Raw genomic sequence first — 21,442 nt, 5'->3', positions numbered from 1 at the left:
AAAGGTGCAGAGTCCCCATCTTTGAAGCAATCATTTAAAAGACAAAAAGATCTCAAGTTGCGCATCATTGCACAGGATGGCAACAGCTGTGCTCCCCAGCTGCTGTTTGCTTGTTTTTTTGTGGCATTTTTGCCTTTATTAGATAGTTGAACAGTGAAGATAGACAGGAGAGTGGGGAAGAGAGTGCGCAGGAAAACATTCAGCAATGGACCACAGGTCACACTCAAAGCTAGGCCGCTGCTCTCCGGCTAAGCTAAACTACAACCCCCCAGCAACTGTTTTTCCAAGTGTGACTGTATCATAGCTTTACACTAGGGCTTCATGAGCAGTGTTACACTGCACGGCCTACACACAGACATAATAGTGCATTTACAGGATTTTCTTTCAGGCGATTTTGAAAGGAAACTTGTCAGGTCAGTTCTTCAGGTAAAAATATGGCCACTTTTGTGACCCTCTAAAGTCAGGCTTTAGGATCAGCTTACCTCACTTACCCACAAACTTTTCTTTGTAGTATGTTTCTCAGCTGGCGAGACCACTTGAGTTTAAACATGCTGAAAGGTTATGGATGTTTTTTGTCACATTAACTCACAAATTCCCTATTTTAAATAGAAAACTTTACATTAAGTGTATCTCATTTACTTTTTCAATTACTTGATTTTATTTCTATTTATTTTACTAGTTTCCCTCTAGTAAATAAAACTTAAAAACAAAACAATAGTTTGTCTTTGCTGTAGGTTCCAGCAAGTAAACTGATATTTTCTTTCTGTAATTTATTAAATGAGGATATAAAGTGGATGTTTCACATCTTTTAAAGCTTGATATTAGATGTTATGACATCATGCGTGTGCTTGACAGGCTTTTCTGGGTTTATTTTAATCACATTTGCCATAATCCGGCCTCATCATGCATATGATAGCAGTGTTAGCATCTATTCAGTCCCACGAGCTTGAGCGCCAGTGTCAGTAATGAGAAATTTCTAAGTGGGAATTATCAGCTATTCGCCCAGTTTGCACAAACAAGTTTCAAAATAATGCCCTTTTGATGAGTTTTAATTAGAGTGCACCGGGACCAGAGGGCCCCACAATGACCCGCCAGGGCTTTAATAATTATGGTAAGAAAGGAGATAATTAACTGATGGCTGGAGAAATTAATCACATCGACCACTTGTGAGGAAGGAAAAGTTCAATTATTGATATGAGAGGGCAGGTCTGACTAATTTAATATATTGTTATTTAACATTTTTTTGATGTACAGCTGATTGCAAGTGGAAGTCGTTAAACCTGAGGTTGTTTTTGAAATGCGGATGCACTAAAATGACTACCTGCAGTCGCTGATTGATTCTCCAGGGCGCTCTTGGTGACTTTTAGGGGCGTCCGAAAGTGAAAAACCTTCATTTAATGGGGGAAATAATGGTTCAGACCTTTCGGGGGCCACTCTTGAACCTTCTCCCATTGAACAAAAGGTGTCCTGACATTTACCTGGGTCATTGGCAGGCTTTGTGCCTCGCAGCGTGCAGACGGGAAGTTCTTTTAGCTGCGTTTCAATGGATACCTGCCAGTCAGCCGAGAATCTCAACTCCACAATCATTCTGAAGCCGAAAGGAGAAGAGGAACATTAACATCAATAAAGAAAAAAAAATCCCTTCTTCTCAAACAAGGCTTTTTTGTTTCAAAGAGCCACCGATTGGCATGACCAAATATCTCAATGAGAGGAATGTGCACTGCAGTTTAGTGATGCTGGCTACTTCTGATTCCTCCTACGCAAGTGAAAATTGAGCAGTGTCTTTATGAAGAGTTTCCTAATCTTTTGCCTTCCTCAGACTGTGTCCATGATGTGTTTCTCCCTGGCAACAATGCCTCCTTTCACGTTGGACTCGGCACAGTGAGTCATTCAGCTGAATGTCCCTGGCTCTGAATGATTTTGAGTGGGCTGACCAAATGTGTTGGGAGATTCAACACTGAAACAGCTCTTTCTCTCTGAGAGACTGGATGCTTCACTGTCATTTTAGACATATTTTGTTAGAGTTCTGCAAGGCTTTCATGGAGGCATGCAAGGTCAAAATGTTATAAGACTCCCAGGAGAGTTGTGGTTTCAATCCAGTAACACTTCCTGTTGCTGGACGTTTAAGTTTTAACTCTTTCCTCAAGAGGTTCAGGACTAAATATTTTGACCGGTAGAACATTGGTCGGCTTTATTTTCTTTACTAAATGTCTCTGACGGTGAAAAAAATATAGAGATTTGATAAATATTAAGGCAAAATAAATAAATACAAAGACTTCTTCAAAAGTATGTCTGACAGTTTGCTGAGATGGCTTTGCCAGGTAAGGCCCTGCTCTGGAGCTTGTGGGTTTTAATTCTTCTGTGCGTCAATGAGTTTTAGGCAAAACACATCATGAAGACTGAAGAGCTGGAAGAAACTAATTTGAAGTAATTGTATAAATGAATCTAGCAGTTAAAGAAATGCCTGTTAGATTCTGGTCTTATAGACCTTATAGAAACTTGGAGTTTGGATGTTTGTGAGTTTCATCCTCTCAAACTCAGACCAGTAAAAGTCCCATTTCTGTCAGTATAAAGAAGTTTAACAACACATTTAATCCTTGAGGTCACCCTTAATATGAGGGAAAAAGAGCAATTTCCACAACACATCTCAGTGTTTTCTACATGATAAACAAATGTTGGAGTAAACGAAAGAAATCTGGCGGCACAACTCTTTAATTGGAAGAAAACATGTGTAAAATTGCACATTACAGTTAAGTGTATAAGCGTGTACAATGGATACTGTGCAGTCTCTACACAGTGTATCCATTGGGCAAGCTAATGTGTGCTGGTTCTGGAATATTTTAGCCTATTTATATGATCATCTGACTGGTGGCATGACAGATTGTTAATTTGATCTTTAATTTCACTTCAGCTTGAGAAACATGTGAGGGTATCTTACCGAATTTTAATTGGATGGAATAAAATAATTTAAAAAATACATATCTGGTCAGGATATGTGTGGGTCGAGCGTACTGTAGAGAACATTCGAACACCTTTTAAAGGCAAACCTTAATGACTTCTTTAAATGTCAGTGTGGAGGGTGCTGTTATGTATGTCTGATTAAAATCTCATTAACTGAGAATGAATCCCTGGCACCGGCAGGAAAGTGGATGTTTTTTTTTCCCTTTTAAAGAGGAAATGTGATGGGAGAGTCAGTACAACATTAAAGAAGAGGATTTATCCACAGTCAATGATTCAGTCAGCAGCGCTTGATCGATCCTGTTCCCTCGCTCCTCTGCCTCAGTATTACCACAGACTTGTCGCAGACTCCCTCAGAGCATCAAAGAGGATGACGAGCCCCGGGCAAGCCGTGATATTTCAGACTGTTGGTGAAGGCGACCTGCCCTTTACCTCCGCAGTCACTGAGGATTCCTCCACTCCTGTCTTTTTGTTTTTAGGAAGAGAGGACAAAACATTTCAGGAACATATTTCACTTTTAACTCAGAAGGTCGACACGTGCCTGAGGTGGAAGCCCTTCCTTCCTGTGACCTCTGACCCGGAAAGCCTTACAGCTGCAAATCACGCTCTGTGTGAGGTGAATTAGTGACATTTCCCTTTATTCAAATGAAGCAGAAATATACGCTTACTTCTGAATGATATGCAGACCTTGCCTCTCGTTAACTGCAGGCCAGGTTCTGATGGTGTTGTTCATCTGCTAACGTGTGAAGAATGGGATGAATAATCCTCTGAAAAGAGGATAGTATTAAGCTAAATTCTTTTTGCTTTGAAAAATAGATGTTTTTAGATTCATAATCAGTGAAGTCACTGAAATCTTAGAGAAAAAAACTTCCTCAGATTCTCCATGCATCAGAGCAATCCAGTACAATAATAGCATTAAAACAAACAAAGAAAAAAAAAGCTCATTTTAAATCTATGATCTCGTCTTAGATGCTTTACCACTAGCATCCCCAGGCTTCTACCTTTCTACCTATAAAACCGTGTCAGGTCAAACACAAATGCAAGAAAAATCAGGCCACTGTGCGATGTGTTCACTGCAAAAGATACACATGTGGTAAATGCAGACTACAGGTACCATGGCAGTGCCAGGATTGTGAGTGATTGCTGACAATGTTGAATTATTTGTAAATATGTGTACAAATGGTTGGTTTTTTGTACTGTTTTTATCAATAAATGTCAGCAACAAAGGACATACACCCATGTGTGTTGATTTCTCCCCAAGATGGCAAACTGAAACACTCCACTCCCCCACCCCCACTCCCCTCCCTCCAGAATTCCTACTTAACAGCCTAATATACATATGAATGACTAGCCAATTTATCTTCCACTTCCACCATTTGACTGCTCTCCGGGTTTTATAGGTAGGAATCCCTAAAATGATGGCTCGCGGGGGTTTAAGTGTTACCTGCACGGACAGAGATGCAGATGCACAAATACCCCTGCAGCTTGCAGAACAAAAAACTGTATGTGATGGAGTTCAGGCGCCACCTTGTGTCCAATCTGCATACAGCAGTTATCAAAATTGATATTTGTTTAAGTCCATTTATAAAACATGGCAGATAAAAGCCTCAAACTCAGTCTTAGCTCCATCAAAAGGATTTTTCTGTTTGAGCAGCAAAAGTGTCACGTGTTTGTGTGCACTGATGCAAAACCTTATTGATGTTAACATCTGCACTCCTGCAAACGGTGCCTATTGATTAGCTGGTGATCTGCTAATCATCCTAATGCACCAGTAGGCTCACACTGACAACATTTCATGTTAATTTCCTGCTTGATGAACCCATGACAGAAAATAATGGCTTTGCAGATAATAACATTTGATGCAGTTTGATTATGTACCCTGGCCTAAAAGCTTTTTCAGAGGACCTTTCCAAAGACAGAAAGTTTGGCTTTTGGCACGAGAAAATTCACTAAGTGTCCATATTGTGCATAATGGCAATGAGATGTCATCTATCCAGATATATTATAGGCTTTAAACTCAATATACTGCAACCAGTATACTGAGAATACATCATCCATCCCAAAATATGGCTTACTCTTATGAGGTTACTTGTCATTGGTTGGCTGTATTGCACAAACCAATAAGAATTCAGATCCACTGGGAACAAGGATCAGGTCATTTCTGTGTGCGAGTTTCACTAAAAACTGAACAGTTCTGCAGCAGGAGAACAAACAGCTACAACAGCTGGTTGTGTTGTAGATGTTTACTAAACTTACATTTTTTTAAACAAATTTAGACATAAAGAAACGTCTTTCTAAAAGTGCCCAGAGGACAACGTCCAGGGATGTCTGGTGTTCAGAGAGTACCTCTAATTGCTTCACATTTTGTTTTCTGTTGGCAAACGCAACTGCAAATGGTTTTCTACCTAGAGTTGATGTTGCTAATGTTGTGATTTACCAGACACTTTATTGGGTACACTGGTTTGGCCTTTCATGATTAGAATTTGATGTTCAACCACATCCCAAATGTGCTCAATGGGATAGAGATCTGGTGACTGTGGAGGCCATTTGAGTACAGAGAACTCATTGTCATGTTCAAGAAACTAGTTTGAGATGATCTAAGCTTTGTGACATGGCGTGTTATCAGAAGATGGTAAACTGTGGTCATAAAGGGATGGACATGGTCAGTAACAATGCTCTAAGCTGTGGTGTTTAAATTATGCTCAGTTGGTACTAAGGGGCCAAGAAAATATCCCCCACATCATGACACCACCAGCAGCCTGAACGGTTAGTACAAGACAGAATGGATCCATGCTTTCATGTTGTTACACCAAATTTTGACTCAACCATCTGAACGTTGTAGCAGAAATTGAGAATCATCAGACCAGGCAACATTTTTCAAATCTTCTACTGTCCAGCTCTGTTTGAGCTTATGTTCAGTAAGTCATTTTGACCATGTCTACATGCCCTGAGTTGCTTGCACTTGATTGGCTAATTAGAAATTTTAATGCTTAATGAGCTGTTTATCAGACATGCATAATGAAGTGGCCATTGAGTGTAAGTTAAGCTGTAAAAATAGGTGTTTTTGAGGGACAGACAAGGTTTAGAGCTGTACTTTTAAGTGGCTCAGATAGAAATAAAACCTTTTAACAAAATCCGAAACAACAAGAGAAGCTGCTGGAAACTTCAGGTGATATATCTTGAGAGTTGTTCACATCATTTCTGCTTTTAGAAACTCTGAGAAAACAAAAAGCTTAAACTTAATTTAAAAGGCGATCACACAATTTCAATGATTTAATTAAACTAATTATGAATTGTTTTACAATGTAAATTCCCCACTACCACCTCCTACATTCAAATGCTTCTGTGAATTACCTTTACAATCACCTTCAGCCTATGTACAGATTTGAATTGCGATGCTAAATTACCGAACATGAAAGTAATGTGAATTAATCCCATTAAATAACCATCCAGACAGGATTTCAAACGTGTGGTTCTACAGCGGGTAAAAAGAAAAAGGGATGAGCTGAACACCCGAGATGAAAGAATGTCTGCTGAAAATGAATGAGTCTGAGGCGAGTGGGACTTGGCACACGGTCGGGCCGACATGCTGGCAAATATTCACACTTCAGTCTTTGACATCAGAGAGAAGAAAACGGGAGATTAGTTTGGCCGCACTTCAGATGAGTCCAGCTTCCTTCCAGCTGTTTCTGAGCCCCCCGAGTCTCTGGCCACTAGAGAGCAGCAGCCGTCCACGGTCTCCGCAGCATGGCTCCTCGCTCTCATTTCAGTCTGATTTGCATGGAGTGGTTCCTTACTCGGCCCATATTTTACAATAGATTGGACTCTGAGTTTGTAAATCCTCCTCGCTTGTCCAAGAGGCTCCGATCCGGCACCCGCATCTCAGACCCTGATGATGCTGATGGAGGAGGAGGCCCTGTGCAGCTGAAAGAGAAGGAGCACACCATGAGACGTGAATCACAGACCACAGCATGTCATGCATGTCAGAGATTTACTTGCCAATCAATGAGCGAGGGTGAGCAGAGAACTAACTGCTCCCAGGAGCTTTTTATTTAAAGACTATCCTATTTAAAGTAGGATGCTTTTATTTTGAATCCATCATTAGGCTTTGGTATTTAAATCTCTGCAGAAATCTGTGTGTGCACATATATCCCCAGGAAAGTAGACATAGCCCTAAATGAATTATTTTTTTAAAGGATTAAACTCACGAGAAGTAGCTAATAAACTGTAAGGACACTTAAAAGCTGCAGAAATGCCAATAAGAAAAGACTAAATTAAGATAAGAGTGGTGTTTTTATAATTAAATTAACCATTAAATCCAGCCAGTGCAGTTTCAGCTCCGTAAACGCTCAAAGTAACGCTGCCTTTCTCTCACTTTGACACCACTGGAAGCCGTCCTGTATGAATAAACAGTGCGAGCTGCGCGCGGTGGGCGGTCAATTGACCCGTACATCGCGAGCAGTGAAGTCACAGGTTCTCGCAGCGAGAGAGGCCAATTAGAACGGAAGTGTGAATTAACTTCCGACAGACAGATGCCCTGCCAAAATGTTCCGGGACATTCTCTCCACAAACACTCTTTGATACATATAGACAGGCGATGGATTAAAGGAAAAGATTTTAAAACAGAGCGCAGCAGAGGACAGAAATCTGTAAACTCCACATTTATGATTTGGAGTCACACAGGCTGTCGCTCACTTCAAACTTACCATGCCACATAGAAGCTTTTAAAGGACTCAGTGGCATTGCATCTAAATGCACTGGCTGACCATGGTTCATTTTGTGAAGGGCCGTATTTTAATCCAAGCTGTGAACCTTTCCCAAACCAAACTGACTGTCTCCGTCACATTAAAGTAAAAACAGCATGTCAACCTCTTTGCGACCAGAAAATTGAACTAGAAAACTAGAAAAGCTGGTGATTGCACTGCATTTTTTCATGATCGAGTGCTGCAAGTAGTTGCGACACCAAAAGCATGAACACTTTTGATTGCCTGGAGGGAGGCAACCTGTCTTGAAACAGACTGCAATCACTCTGAGACCACTTGGCAAAAGTTTGCAAATGATCCTAAACGCAAATTCAGAAACACAGATTTCCAGCATTCAATCAATCTAAGTCAGTCTGCACCAAATGAGCATGAATCTCTGTGCAACATGAGACTCAACTTAACTAGTACTCCCCCTTGTAAAAGCAAGGCTGCTGAGCACCAAGATCATTTTGCAGTTAAATGAGTCATGAGAGCGTCTGCTTCGCGAAAATCCGCTGGCAATGAGTCTTTCACATCGCTGTGGAGGAATTTTGTCCCACTCTTCTTTGCAGAATTGTTTTAATTCAGACACATTGGAGGGTTTCCAGCATGAACGACCTGTTTAAGGTCAGTGCAAAGCATTGCAATCTAATTTAAATCCAGAGTTTGACTTCACTCCAAAAACATTTTGTTTATTTCTGCTGGTGTGTCTCTGATCATTGTCCTGATGCATAACCCAAGTGCTCTTGAGCTTCAGGTCTTGAACTGATGGTCGGACATTCTCCTTCACGATTATCTGGTAGAGAGCAGAATTCATGGTTCTATCAGTTACAGCAAGTCGTCCTGAAACAGCAAAGCAGCCCCATCACACTACCACCACCATGTTTGACGGTTGCTGTGATGTTCTTTTTATGAAATGCTGTTAGTTTTATGTCAGATGTAACAGGACTCAAACCTTCCACAAAGTTCAGCTTTTGTCTCGTCAGTCCACAGAATATTTTCTTGGGGATCATCAAGATGTTTTTGGTAAATGTGATACAAGCTTTTGTGATCTTTTTGGTCAGCAGTGGTTTTCTCCATTTTTGTCCAGTCTCTGTTTTATTGTTGAATCATGAACTCTGACCTTAACTGACACAAGTGAGTCATGCAGTTCTTTCAATGTTGTTGTGGTTCTTTTGTGACCTCCTGGATGAGCCATCGAAGCTGTTGGAGTAATTTTGGTTGGCTGGTCACTCCTGGGAAGCTTCACCGCTGTTCCAAGTTTCCTGCATGTGTGGATAATGACTCTCACTGTGGTTCACTGGAGTCCCAAAGACTCAGAAATGACTTTTTACTGATAAATGTCACTGACTTAATACATGATTTAATAAAGGGGGCAGTTACTTTTTCACAGCACCGGGATTCAGGCTGCTGGATAGTTCCTTATTCTATTAACGCACATAATCTGTGTCCTCTGTTTCCTTCCTCTTAATGACCAAAGTTTTATGATTTGTTGTAACCTTCCTCTGAGAGTTTGTAATGAGGCCGTGAACGTACAGCCTCGCTTTCTCTACTCAACACCACAAGTGAAGAAATGTTCTTCTATCTGATGTTATTCTCTGCACCAGTAATCTTGCAGATGACGAAATGGGTGATAAATGAAATGTGGCCATTAGGGGGCGCTGCAACCAGGACACCTGTAGCTGGTGTGTCTAATTAAAGCTGCTCGCATGTGGAAAAACAAAAACAAATCGTCTGCCTGTTCGCTTTAACTGAGGAGATGCTCAGCAACAACTGAATGGGCGTTTGCGCTGCTCTCTGTTTTCAGCCCGGCTGTTTTATATTTAGCTGCGATGGCAGTAGCTCTAGTTGCTAGGAGATCTCTGATGCAACTACAAAGACTCTACAGAGGAAACAAAATACTCCTGGCAGCCAGGAGCGAGCGAGCATTATAGAGGAGTTCTGCAGCAAGACGAAGAGGGGAGGAAGAGGAGGAAGTTTTAGTAAATGAGTCACCCTGCTGCTGCGGACGGCTCCGTTGTGGTAGATGGGCGAGCTGCCAGCTGAGGCATTGTAGTAGGAGGAAGTGGCTCGGACCAGCGGCCGCTTGGCTTTCTCCTTGGTGCCGTTGGAGTCGTTGTCTTTGATGATGTCGTACTGCCGGCAGAAAAGGGCGATGACGGCTGGCGGTGTGGAAAGCAAAGAGAAAAGAAGTCAAAAACATCCCTCGCTTGATGAGTTTGCGGTCTCAAGCACTAGATTCAGGTCATATTAAATTAACACATGAATTTTATTGAATACATTAAGGCGGTTAACGGAGTTAGAAAGGAAAATTATTCAGAAGAGATGCTTAGAGTGTCCATTGGATGGTGTCTGTTGGTGCAAGCTGACCTGCCCACAGCAACAGCACAGTGGTGATGATCAGCAGCTCTCCAGTCTCCAGTTGTGGAGTCATACCCAGACCCTCCATCGCTGGCTCATCTGAGGACAAAGACAAGTCTGGTCAAACTCTACTCAACAGAATATACTACAGTTCTATCTTCTACCAGCAAATCCCATTAAAAAAAATAAAAAAATCTGAAAGGCTCACAGTACGTTTAATGTGGACTATTTTTAGTAGCGGATTGATCCACATTTTCTGTTGTTTTCATGGTAATAATGCAACATGTGAGTCAGTGCAACAGTGTGACTCACTGATGTGTTTTTAATGACCACCACAGTGAAGCTCTGAGGCACACAGGAGTAACATGTACGCTATGACACTTTGTAAACACAGTACTTAATGGGATTTTTCCCCCCAGATGTTTGTAGTTGCTATGGCTACTTTACAGGTATTATTTTTACTGCTACTGTTCCACCCTTATACTACAGTGCTATGCAAAAGTCTTGAGTCAACCCTTTCTTTATATCTTTCTAGGAAAATGTGATCTACTGAAACGTGCAAATATATGAGGCAAAAACAGAGTTTGTACAACTCTAATGAGTTGTGACCATCTTTATTCTTCAGGACAGTCTTAGGCAGCAGGAATAGTTCTCCAGGCTTCTTGAAGGACATTCAAAGCTCTTCTTTGGTTGTTTCTGCCTTTTGTTCCGTTCTCTGTCAGCATGATCCCACACTGCTTCGATAATGTTGAGATCCAGGCTCTGGGGAGGCTAAATCCATGGCCGATAGTGTTCCACTATGTGTTTTTCAATCGAGGTATTATTTTACTGCATTGGCATTGTGTTTAGGATCATTGTCATGGTGAAAAATGAAGCTGCTGCCAATCAGATGGTTTCCAGATGGTATTACATGATGGATCAAAAATTCATAATTCAACAATTATGACAAAGATCGCCAAGATGTCAGCCTTTCCTCCCTGTTTCCCTCCATTAATGATTGCTTCCTGACAGCCACGCTTTCACTGAGACCATTTCAATGAGGCTTCAATGAACAGTAGCTGGATCAGCTGAAGGTCCAGATGCATTTCTCGTGTCCTGTGTCTGTTAGGAGACCTGGGTCGTTGACCCAGAGTTTTGAGTTTTCATTATTGTTGAACTTTGACTTAGCCATTTTTTATCATTTCTAGTCTTTTGGTTTATTTGTTAGAGTTCTCTGTCCTATGGTTTATGTATCTGTGTTCTATAGTTGCTCTGTCTCCTCTGTCATCTTTATCCCCTTGTCAAGTCCGCGTCTCTGTATTATGTTTCCTGTTTTACTTTGAAAGTCCCTGATTTTGCTTCCCTTGTTTCGTTAGCCCTGATTTGTCCCAGCTGTGTTTCCCTCCTGCCTTCCATTCCTTGATTGCGCCCTCTGTGTATTTAAGCCCTGTGTGTTCCTCTGTCTGTGTCACGATCTAGTGTCTTATCATGCTGTGTGTTCTGCCTGTCAGCCTGTTTGGTTTTGTCGTTTTCAGTTTAGTTTTTGGTTTTTATTTTACAATAAATCTAAGTTTGAGTTTACATTCCATCTCTGTGAGTCTGCACTTTGGGTCCTCCTTACCACCACTCCTGCCTGCATACAGCCTCACCTGACAGTGTCAGGTCTTTGCTGGATTCCCCCCCCCCCCGTTTCTTAAGAACGTGACTTTTAGATAGTATTCATCTGCTGTACTTGTCCAGTTTCCTCAAAATTTTTAAGGACACAGTGCACACCATGCTGAGATATGCCAAGCTTTCAGCTATATCTCTTTGTGAATCACCTTTCTGGTGCAAAAATACTATTTTATGTCTGTCAAACTGTGTTATCTTTGATATTTTTCACAGATTCAACCAAAGAAATTGAAACAAATGGTGTGTTTTTATGATAGGTTGCTAATAACAAAGTAACTAAAGATACAAAAGAACTATGCCTTTGAAGTAAAACACAAAGACATGAGGAGTGGCTCAAGACTTTTGTATACTGAATAACGCGTACAACATTACAACTACATCATTTTATTATTATTGCCAGTGTCTGTGAAGGTTCTCAGTCATCCAGGTCAACATAGTCTAAGGAGCTTGGAAAGAAAAGCGTCTGGACTTCTTTAAGTTGCTTCAAGACGTTTCACCTCTCAACCGAGAAGCTTCTTCAGTTCTAGGGTCAAATGGTGGAGAGTCCCAGATTTTAGCCCTGTGGGAGTATCCCCCCCGAGAGGGACAAAGGACCCCCTAATGATCCTCTACCTAATCACATGAGCCAAGTTGTGAAAATAGGTGTAGCTCACAATCAGCCAGGCTTTCGTGTGGGCTCATTGTGAAACCTAGCCCCACCCTATCATGTGAGTACCTGAGTTTAGAAGGCCCAGGATGTGCGTGGGCGTTAAGGCGTCTGGGAAGGGATCTCAAAACTGAATTTTAGATAGCAGACAGTTGGTGTCGTAAAGCCCCGCCCTCTGTTCATAGATGGTTTGACTGATGGCCCTTACTATAAAGATTTGTTTTGGACTTTACGTTTCCCAATTTTGCTTTAAGTTATAAAGTTATTTTGTTATTTACATATGGCCTAATAATTATCCTTATTGCTGTTTTAGATGCTTCAAAGGATAGTTACAGATTTCTGTCAGAATCTGCAGATTATACAGTACTCTTGAGGGTACACCAGTACTGAAGGTCCAGATACACTCAACTCAAACGCTGCTCATGACATCCTTCCATCTCGTATTATTAAAGATGGGTTTAACATTATCGAGCCCTGTATTCTATCATTAATTAACCTGTCATTGTTATCGGGTTGTGTTCCGGCTGCTTTTAAACATGCTGTAGTGCAACCTATACTCAAAAAGACCTCCCTTGATCAGAATTATCTCGCTAACTTTAGACCCATTTCCAAACTCCCGTTTCTGTCTAAAATCCTAGAGAAGATTGTTCATTCCCAACTTCAAACTTATTTGGATGCAAATAATATCGAGGAAAAATTTCAGTCGGGCTTTAAGCCACGCCATAGCACGGAAACTGCATTACTGAGAGTCTTTAATGATCTTCTCTCAATTGCTGACTCAGGGCGCCCTGTGGTGTTAATTTTGCTTGATTTGTCCTCTGCTTTTGATTTGGTGGACCATAATGTCCTTTTAATGAGGCTTAAACATCTGGTGGGCATCACGGGCAGTGCCCTTAGCTGGTTTAAATCCTATCTCTCAGAAAGGTCCTTTTCTGTCACCATGGGTACCTACTCCTCCTCCATTGCCCCTGTTACCCCTGTGTCCCCCAGGGGTCTGTGTTGGGTCCCATGCTGTTCTCTTTATACTTGTTACCCTTGGGCCGAATCTTTGATAAATACAATATTTCTTTTCACTTTTATGCGGATGACATTCAAATCTATTTTGAACTGGCTGAGGATGTCACGTTGTCGTTGCAACACTTCTCCGATTGTATGAATGAAGTTAAAATCTGGCTACTGAGCAATTCCCTCACTCTAAATGATAAGAAGACTGAAATTGAACAAAAGAGTGACCTTTGTCCTTTAGATGGAGATGGACCGCTGAGTCTTGTCCCGTCGAGGTGGAGCCATGCGTTTGTGAAGTGGCTGTTTGGTCTCTCCAATGTAGAGGTCTGAACATTCCTCGCTACACAGTACAGCATATACTATGTTGCTAAGTTTGTTTTTAGGAGTTTTGTCTTCGGGATGAACCAGTTTTTGTCGGTCTTAAAGTCCAGACACATTTCTTTCGAAGCTCCACAGACTATTATTGCCAGTATTTAACATGTGCATACACACCTTGAAAACTTGACTTAAAACAGCGTTTCTGAGACACCAAACTTCTGCGTACTTCATGCAACAATAAAATACCTCAGATTTGTGTCTGTGCTGCTGAAACACGGCACGTCATGTGTTTTACTTTAGGAAGCTCCCCTCTGGAGTGTGTTTATGAGCACTCACGGTGGTCCAGGACTCCGGCTGGATAATGGTCGGTCCTCTCCAGAGTCCTGAAGTGGACGGCACGGCTGGGTGGGCTGTCACCGTGCGGCCCAACGGACTGCACCTACATCCAACAAGGGGGAAAAAAGTATTTAGAGGGAATGTTAAGATATTTTTAAGCAAAGGTAGAGCCAAGCTGATGACAGCTGAGCACAAACTCTGGGTGCATTCTTACAGTGGCATTAACAAAGGACAACATTATGCAACGATGGTAAGAAACTGGCTGCCGAGGGTATATTTAGTGAGCGAGCGGTGCTTTGGCTTTTGGCCGTGATCCTGAATGATCATTGGAGGACGCTGAGTAAAAGCTTGAAAGGCAACAGAGAGAATATGAATTTAAGCTATAAGCTCATTTGGGGACATTTTCAGTCACTGGGAAAGATTATAAAATTAGGCTTTGTGTAAAAAATAAACACGTGTTAATGGTGTTTCACATTCAAATCGGGCTGCAGTGGAGTTTTGTAACAGGAAGCACTCAGTTTAATGCACACACAGGGAAATCAATCAATCACAGAGATAAAATTACATCCACACGAGGTCTCAATGTGCCACAGATGCTCTCTCCACCTACACAACACAGCCAACGGCAGTATGCAGCAAGTTTTCTGTGGAGTGTATGAAGTAAGTCCTTGAATTTAGAGTGTTTGTTCTCCTCTAATTCTACAGTCTGATGCCTGCAAAGTGTCCTCTGCAAGCTCTAATCTGTCCCCTCATCCTGGATAACAACACTCAACTCCATTGGGAAATTCATCCTTTAATTTTTAACCTCCCCGCACGCCAAAGGGAGGTCAGAGGTCAAATTCAGCCCCCTCTGGACCTCACCGGGCAGCAATGCATTGCTCAATGACACTTTCGCAGGACATCTGTCTGCTGACGAGCACATTGAAGCAAGTCCTGCAGCTGAAGGACAGTCTGCAGTCTGCGTCAGTCTGTTAGGCTATAAAAATTTTAATAGCACCACGATAATGGAGTCACATTAGAGACTCCCTCTTCAGAGAGGAGCTGCAGTTTTAGTTTAAACTTTCAGAACAGAGACGTGTCACTGTTTAGGTTGATCAAACACTGACACTTGATTTAAGAAAAAATGCTTTGTCATCATCTAAGAAAGTTTCTCAGATGTGATGCAGATGATCCATCTATTCGCTAACCAAGCATTAAATGATACTGAAATAATTAACATAATTAAAATGGTAATTAATGTTTTTATGAGAGGTTCAGCAGTGTTTTTCAGCCCTGGATAAGCAATTTGTAAGGTTGCCAGGTTGTGAAAATATCAAATTATTTTACATTTATGTGGACTTGTGCTTAAAATATGAGTTTATAATCAGCTTTCAGCTTCATTACACTGAGTAATACATAGATATACAGTTTTGGTCAGACGTTTACATCCACTCATCATAGGCATGAATGTCGTGGTAATTTTGGGCTTTTAATTATTTCTTGGAACTGTTCTATTTCTAGGCTGGGATGATTGTACAGGATAAATCTTTAATGACTTTGAAAAACAAGAACTGGGTAAGTTTCAATTCAGTTATCTATTTATTTTGGATTTTTTCTAATCCAAACAGGCTCAAAAATATGCATACACTCTTAAATCTTTTACTAAATGGTGCTGATTGTTCTATGATGTCTTTTAACTCACAAGGCCAATTAACTTCTCGTTAGTGATCATGACTGTGTACAGCTGGTAGTTTCTCTTTGCAGTATTAAAAGGATTTGTTTGACGGCACTCATTAGGCTGACCAATACTCGGAACAATGGGAAAGTCCAAGGAACTCAGTGAAGATCCAAGAAGGAGAACTGTAGATTTGGGAAGGTTGTGAAGGTCTTGCAGCCATTTCTAAACAACTGCAGATTCCAAGATCAGTGATTCAAACAAATGTACATAAGTAGGCTACAAGTTATTCAGATGTGTCACCACTTTGTTGCTACATCATGAAAATAATGTTGATCGTGGACCAACATTATTATTACCTAAGAACGCCGTACCAGCTGTCAAGCATGGTGGTGGCAGGTTCATGCTGTGGGGCTGTTTTGCTGCCAGTGGTACTGGTACTGTCACAGTCTGGCGAGGGCAGACTGTATGAATTGAGAAAAGGACCCAAAACGCAGACTCCAAGGAACAGGGAACAGAACTTGAAATGTTAACAAAAGGCGAGCCGTTTAATATGGCTGGTAGAAGAGATACAAACAAAGGGCAAGGCAAACTGAAGCAAAATTAACACAAACCTAAACTGGGGAATCTAAACAAACAATAAGAAAAACCTAGACAAGAAACTTGGAAGCATGGCATGGCATAGGAAACATGGCGTGGACAACAGACGACCTGACAATCACACACTGAAAACAGAGGACTTAAATACACAGGAGGTGATTAGGGGAAGTGGAGACACATGAGGAAACAGCTGACTAGGATAAACATAATGATGCACAGGCAAGAGTAAAACTAACCGCATGAGCACAGAACACAAGACCCCTTTTTCAAAATAAAACAAGAAACATGCAGACTTAGACACGACAACCAGAACTTGACAACGTAAGACACAGACATGAAACGCATGAAGAGCAGGGGAGATTTAACATGGTTGGAAATGGAGGGGGAAATAATAAGAACTAGAAACACTTAGGCATGATAATACAAACTTGATAACATAAGACACGCAGCATGAAACACAAAGGGTGAGGGGAAGCTTAAATACAGGGGAAGAAAACACAAGGAGTCTAATAACCAAATGAACTTAGATAACCTAATGAACAAAATAAACTCAAACATAAAACGCTGGGTCAAAAGACCCAGGACCATGACAGGTACACTGCAAGAAGTTGATGGAATAATGAAGAAGGATGACTATCTCCAAATTCCTCAAATTCACCTCAAATCAGGACAATGATCCCAAACAGATCAAAACTAGTTGGGAATAGATAAAGCAGGCTAGCATTGAGCTTCTGGAATGGCCTTCCTAAAGCCCCGACCTCAATCCTGTTGAAAATCTCTGAACTGGGCTTAAAAGCCGGGTCTGTGCCAGGAAACCATCCAATTAGAATGAGCTGGCAGAAAGTATAATAGGTGAGTTTTGAAGGTAAAGATATTTGATATTAAAGAAGATATTATATATATATATATATATGTTGCACACACAGTAGGTATATATATATATACCTACAACCACGATTACCGACACTAACAAGCTGATCTACAATACGGCAGCAGTGATCAGTGAGATGCTTGGCTACAAGTTGAACAGCCACAAGGTGCAGTACCCCCCATGGAGAAGGAGGCTAGAGGGCAAGATCAAAGTAGCACGGAGGGAGGTTAGCCAACTAACGGAGTTGCAGAAAGGTGCGACAAATAAGGTGCCTAAGACCAGGAGTGACATGTTTAGCCGCATGTTCTCCTTAAATTGCTGGCTGTCTGAGTGGTGTCCCAGAAACGATGTGGGCTTCATAGATAATTGGCAAACCTTCTGGAGGAAACCTGGTCTTGTTAGGAGAGACGGCATCCATCCCACTTTGGATGGAGCAGCTCTCATTTCTAGAAATATGGACAAATTTATTAAAACCCCCAAAATATGACTATCCAGAGTTGGGACCAGGAAGCAGAGTTGCAGTCTTACACGCCTCTCTGCAGCTTCTCTCCTCCTGCTACCCCCCCAAAAACCCATCTCCATAGAGACTGTGTCAGCTCCCAAACAGACAAAAAACAAACTAAAAACCAGCAACAAACAACTTAAACTTAAAAAATCACAAAGAAAGAACAATACAGTATCCACATCTGAACCAAAGAGTAAAACAGTGAAATGTGGATTATTAAATATTAGGTCTCTCTCCTCCAAGTCTCTGTTAGTACATGACTTAATAATTGATCAACAAATTGATTTACTCTGCCTTACAGAAACCTGGTTGCAGCAGGATGATTATGTTAGTTTAAATGAATCAACACCCCCGAGTCATTCTAACTACCAGAAATCTCGAAGCACAGGCCGAGGGGGCGGTGTGGCAGCAATTTTTCACACCAGCCTATTAATTAATGAAAGACCAAGACAGACTTTTAATTCATTTGAAAGCCTGATGCTTAGCCTCGTCCACCCCAGCTGTAAAACTCAGAAACCAGTCTTACTTGTTATCATCTATCGTCCACCTGGGCCTTACACAGAGTTTCTGTCTGATTTCTCAGACTTTATATCTAATTTAGTTCTGAGCTCAGATAAAATAATTATTGTGGGTGATTTTAACATCCATGTAGATGCTAAAAATGACAGCCTCAACATGGCATTTAATCTGTTATTAGACTCAATTGGTTTCTCTCAAACTGTAAAAGAACCCACCCACCACTTTAATCACTCTAGAGCTTGTTTTAACATATGGCATACAAACTGAACATTTAACAGTGTTTCCTGAAAACCCTCTCCTGTCTGATCATTTCCTGATAACATTTACATTTACAATAATTGATTACACAGCGGTGGAGAGCAGACTCTATCACAGTAGATGTCTTTCTGAAAGCGCTGTAACTAAGTTTAAGAATATAATCCACCCACTGTTATCATCTTCAATGCCCTGTACCAACATAGAGCAGAGCAGCGATCTGAACGCTACCCCAACAGAGGTCGATTATCTTGTTAATAATTTCACCTCCTCACTACGTACGACTCTGGATACTGTAGCTCCTGTGAAAACTAAGGTCTCTAATCAGAAGTACCTGACTCCGTGGTATAATTCTCAAACACGTACCCTAAAGCAGATAACTCGTAATCTGGAGAGGAAATGGCGTGTCACAAATTTAGAGGATCATCATTTAGCCTAGAGAAATAGTTTGCTGCTTTATAAGAAAGCCCTCCGCAAAGCCAGAACATCTTACTATTCATCACTGATTGAAGAAAATAAGAACAACCCCAGGTTTCTCTTCAGCACTGTAGCCAGGCTGACAAAAAGTCAGAGCTCTTTTGAGCCAACCATCCCTTTAACGTTAACTAGTAATGACTTCATGAACTTCTTCACAAATAAAATTTTTATCATTAGAGAATAAATTACCAATAATCATCCCACAGATGTAATATTATCTACAGCTACTCTTACCATTGATGTTAAGTTAGACTCTTTTTCTCCAATTGATCTTTCTGAGTTAACTTCAATAATTACTTCCTCCAAACCATCAACGTGTCTTTTAGACCCAATTCCTACAAAACTGCTCAAAGAAGTCCTGCCATTAATTAATTCTTCGATCTTAAATATGATCAACCTATCTCTAATGATCGGCTATGTACCACAGGCCTTCAAGCTAGCTGTAGTTAAACCTTTACTCAAAAAGCCATCTCTAGACCCAGCAGTCTTAGCTAATTATAGGCCAATCTCCAACCTTCCTTTCATATCAAAAATCCTTGAAAGAGTAGTTGTCAAACAGCTAACAGATCATCTGCAGAGGAATGGTTTATTTGAAGAGTTTCAGTCAGGTTTCAGAGCTCATCACAGCACAGAAACAGCTTTAGTGAAGGTTACAAATGATCTTCTTATGGCCTCTGACAGTGGACTCATCTCTGTGCTTGTCCTGCTAGACCTTAGTGCAGCATTCGATACTGTCGACCATAATATCCTATTAGAGCGATTAGAACATGCTGTAGGTATTACAGGTACTGCACTGCAGTGGTTTGTATCATATCTATCTAATAGACTCCAATGGAGTGTCCTCTTCACACACTGAGGTTAATTATGGAGTTCCACAGGGTTCAGTGCTAGGACCAATTCTGTTTACATTATACATGCTTCCCTTAGGCAGTATTATTAGAAGACATAGCATACATTTTCACTGCTATGCAGATGACACCCAGCTCTATCTGTCCATGAAGCCAGATAACACACACCAATTAGTTAAACTGCAGGAATGTCTTAAAGACATAAAGACCTGGATGGCCGCTAACTTTCTGCTTCTTAATTCAGATAAAACTGAGGTTATTGTACTCGGCCCTGAAAAGCCTAGAAATATGGTATCTAACCAGATTCTTACTCTGGATGGCATTACCTTGGCCTCCAGTAACGCTGTGAGGAACCTTGGAGTCATTTTTGACCAGGATATGTCCTTCAATGCACATATTAAACAAATATGTAAGACTGCGTTCTTCCATTTGCGCAACATCTCTAAAATTAGAAATATCCTGTCTCAGAGTGACGCTGAAAAACTAGTTCATGCATTTATTACTTCCAGGCTGGACTACTGTAATTCATTATTATCAGGATGTCCAAAAAACTCACTGAAAAGCCTTCAGCTAATCCAAAATGCTGCAGCAAGAGTGCTGACAGGGACTAGAAAGAGAGAGCATATTTCTCCTGTTTTTGCTTCCCTTCATTGGCTTCCTGTTAAATCCAGAATTGAATTCAAAATCCTGCTCCTCACATACAAGGTCTTAAATAATCAGGCCCCATCTTATCTTAATGACCTTGTAGTACTATTAGAGCACTTCGCTCTCGCTCTGCAGGCCTACTTGTTGTTCCTAGAGTATTTAAAAGTAGAATGGGAGGGAGAGCCTTCAGTTTTCAGGCCCCTCTTCTGTGGAACCAGCTTCCAGTTTGGATTCGGGAGACAGACACTATCTCTACTTTCAAGTTTAGGCTTAAAACTTTCCTTTTTGCTAAAGCATATAGTTAGGGCTGGACCAGGTGACCCTGAATCCTCCCTTAGTTATGCTGCAATAGACGTAGGCTGCCGGGGGATTCCCATGATGCATTGAGTTTTTCCTTTCCAGTCACCTTTCTCACTCACTATGTATTAACAGACCTCTCTGCATTGAATCATATCTGTTATTAACCTCTGTCTCTCTTCCACAGCATGTCTTTATCCTGTCTTCCTTCTCTCACCCCAACCGGTCGCAGCAGATGGCCGCCCCTCCCTGAGCCTGGTTCTGCCGGAGGTTTCTTCCTGTTAAAAGGGAGTTTTTCCTTCCCACTGTTGCCAAAGTGCTTGCTCATAGGGGGTCATATGATTATTGGGTTTTTCTCTGTATCTATGAAGCGCCTTGAGGCGACTTTTGTTGTGATTTGGCGCTATATAAATAAAATTGAATTGAATTGAATTGAATTGATTCTCCTTATGGGGACCTGATATGTTTAATATGCTGCTGAGAATATAGCCCAGAAGAAGCGTATAGTATAGCTTTTATTCTGGAAAGAGCCATTTCTCTGTAATAAACTCTCTTTTCCAAAGATGAGTGATTCCTCAATCAGACATATTTTTTTTTTTAGTACTTTGTTGTTTCAGCAACATTAAATTTAAAAACTGTACTTATGAGTTAAAATATATATTTATAATTTCAATAAATGACAAATTAAAAAGGCATGAACATTTTTTTTGTATCAAAAAATATCGAACCGTGACACCGTGAATTTTGTGTATCGT

General features: G+C 41.0%; 1 protein-coding gene across 1 annotated transcript in view; it reads right to left on the bottom strand.

Annotated features, from left to right (window-relative positions):
• Window positions 1-6,218: 6,218 nt before the first annotated feature.
• Window positions 6,219-21,442, bottom strand: part of LOC309701056 (fibronectin type III domain-containing protein 4-like) — a 58,204-nt gene continuing 42,980 nt past the window's right edge. Inside the window, exons 4-7 of the mRNA XM_082525032.1 lie at window positions 14,017-14,119; window positions 10,071-10,160; window positions 9,696-9,862; window positions 6,219-6,882 (exon numbers count right to left, since the gene is read on the bottom strand). Of these exons, the coding sequence (XP_082381158.1) occupies window positions 6,841-6,882; window positions 9,696-9,862; window positions 10,071-10,160; window positions 14,017-14,119 (402 nt within the window). The 3' untranslated portion in view covers window positions 6,219-6,840. The remainder of the gene's footprint in view (window positions 6,883-9,695; window positions 9,863-10,070; window positions 10,161-14,016; window positions 14,120-21,442) is intronic.

The sequence above is a fragment of the Aulonocara stuartgranti genome (genome assembly GCF_965226115.1).
Source record: "Aulonocara stuartgranti genome assembly, chromosome: 23".
NCBI lineage: Eukaryota > Metazoa > Chordata > Actinopteri > Cichliformes > Cichlidae > Aulonocara > Aulonocara stuartgranti.
This window is presented reverse-complemented; position numbering and strand designations above follow the sequence as displayed.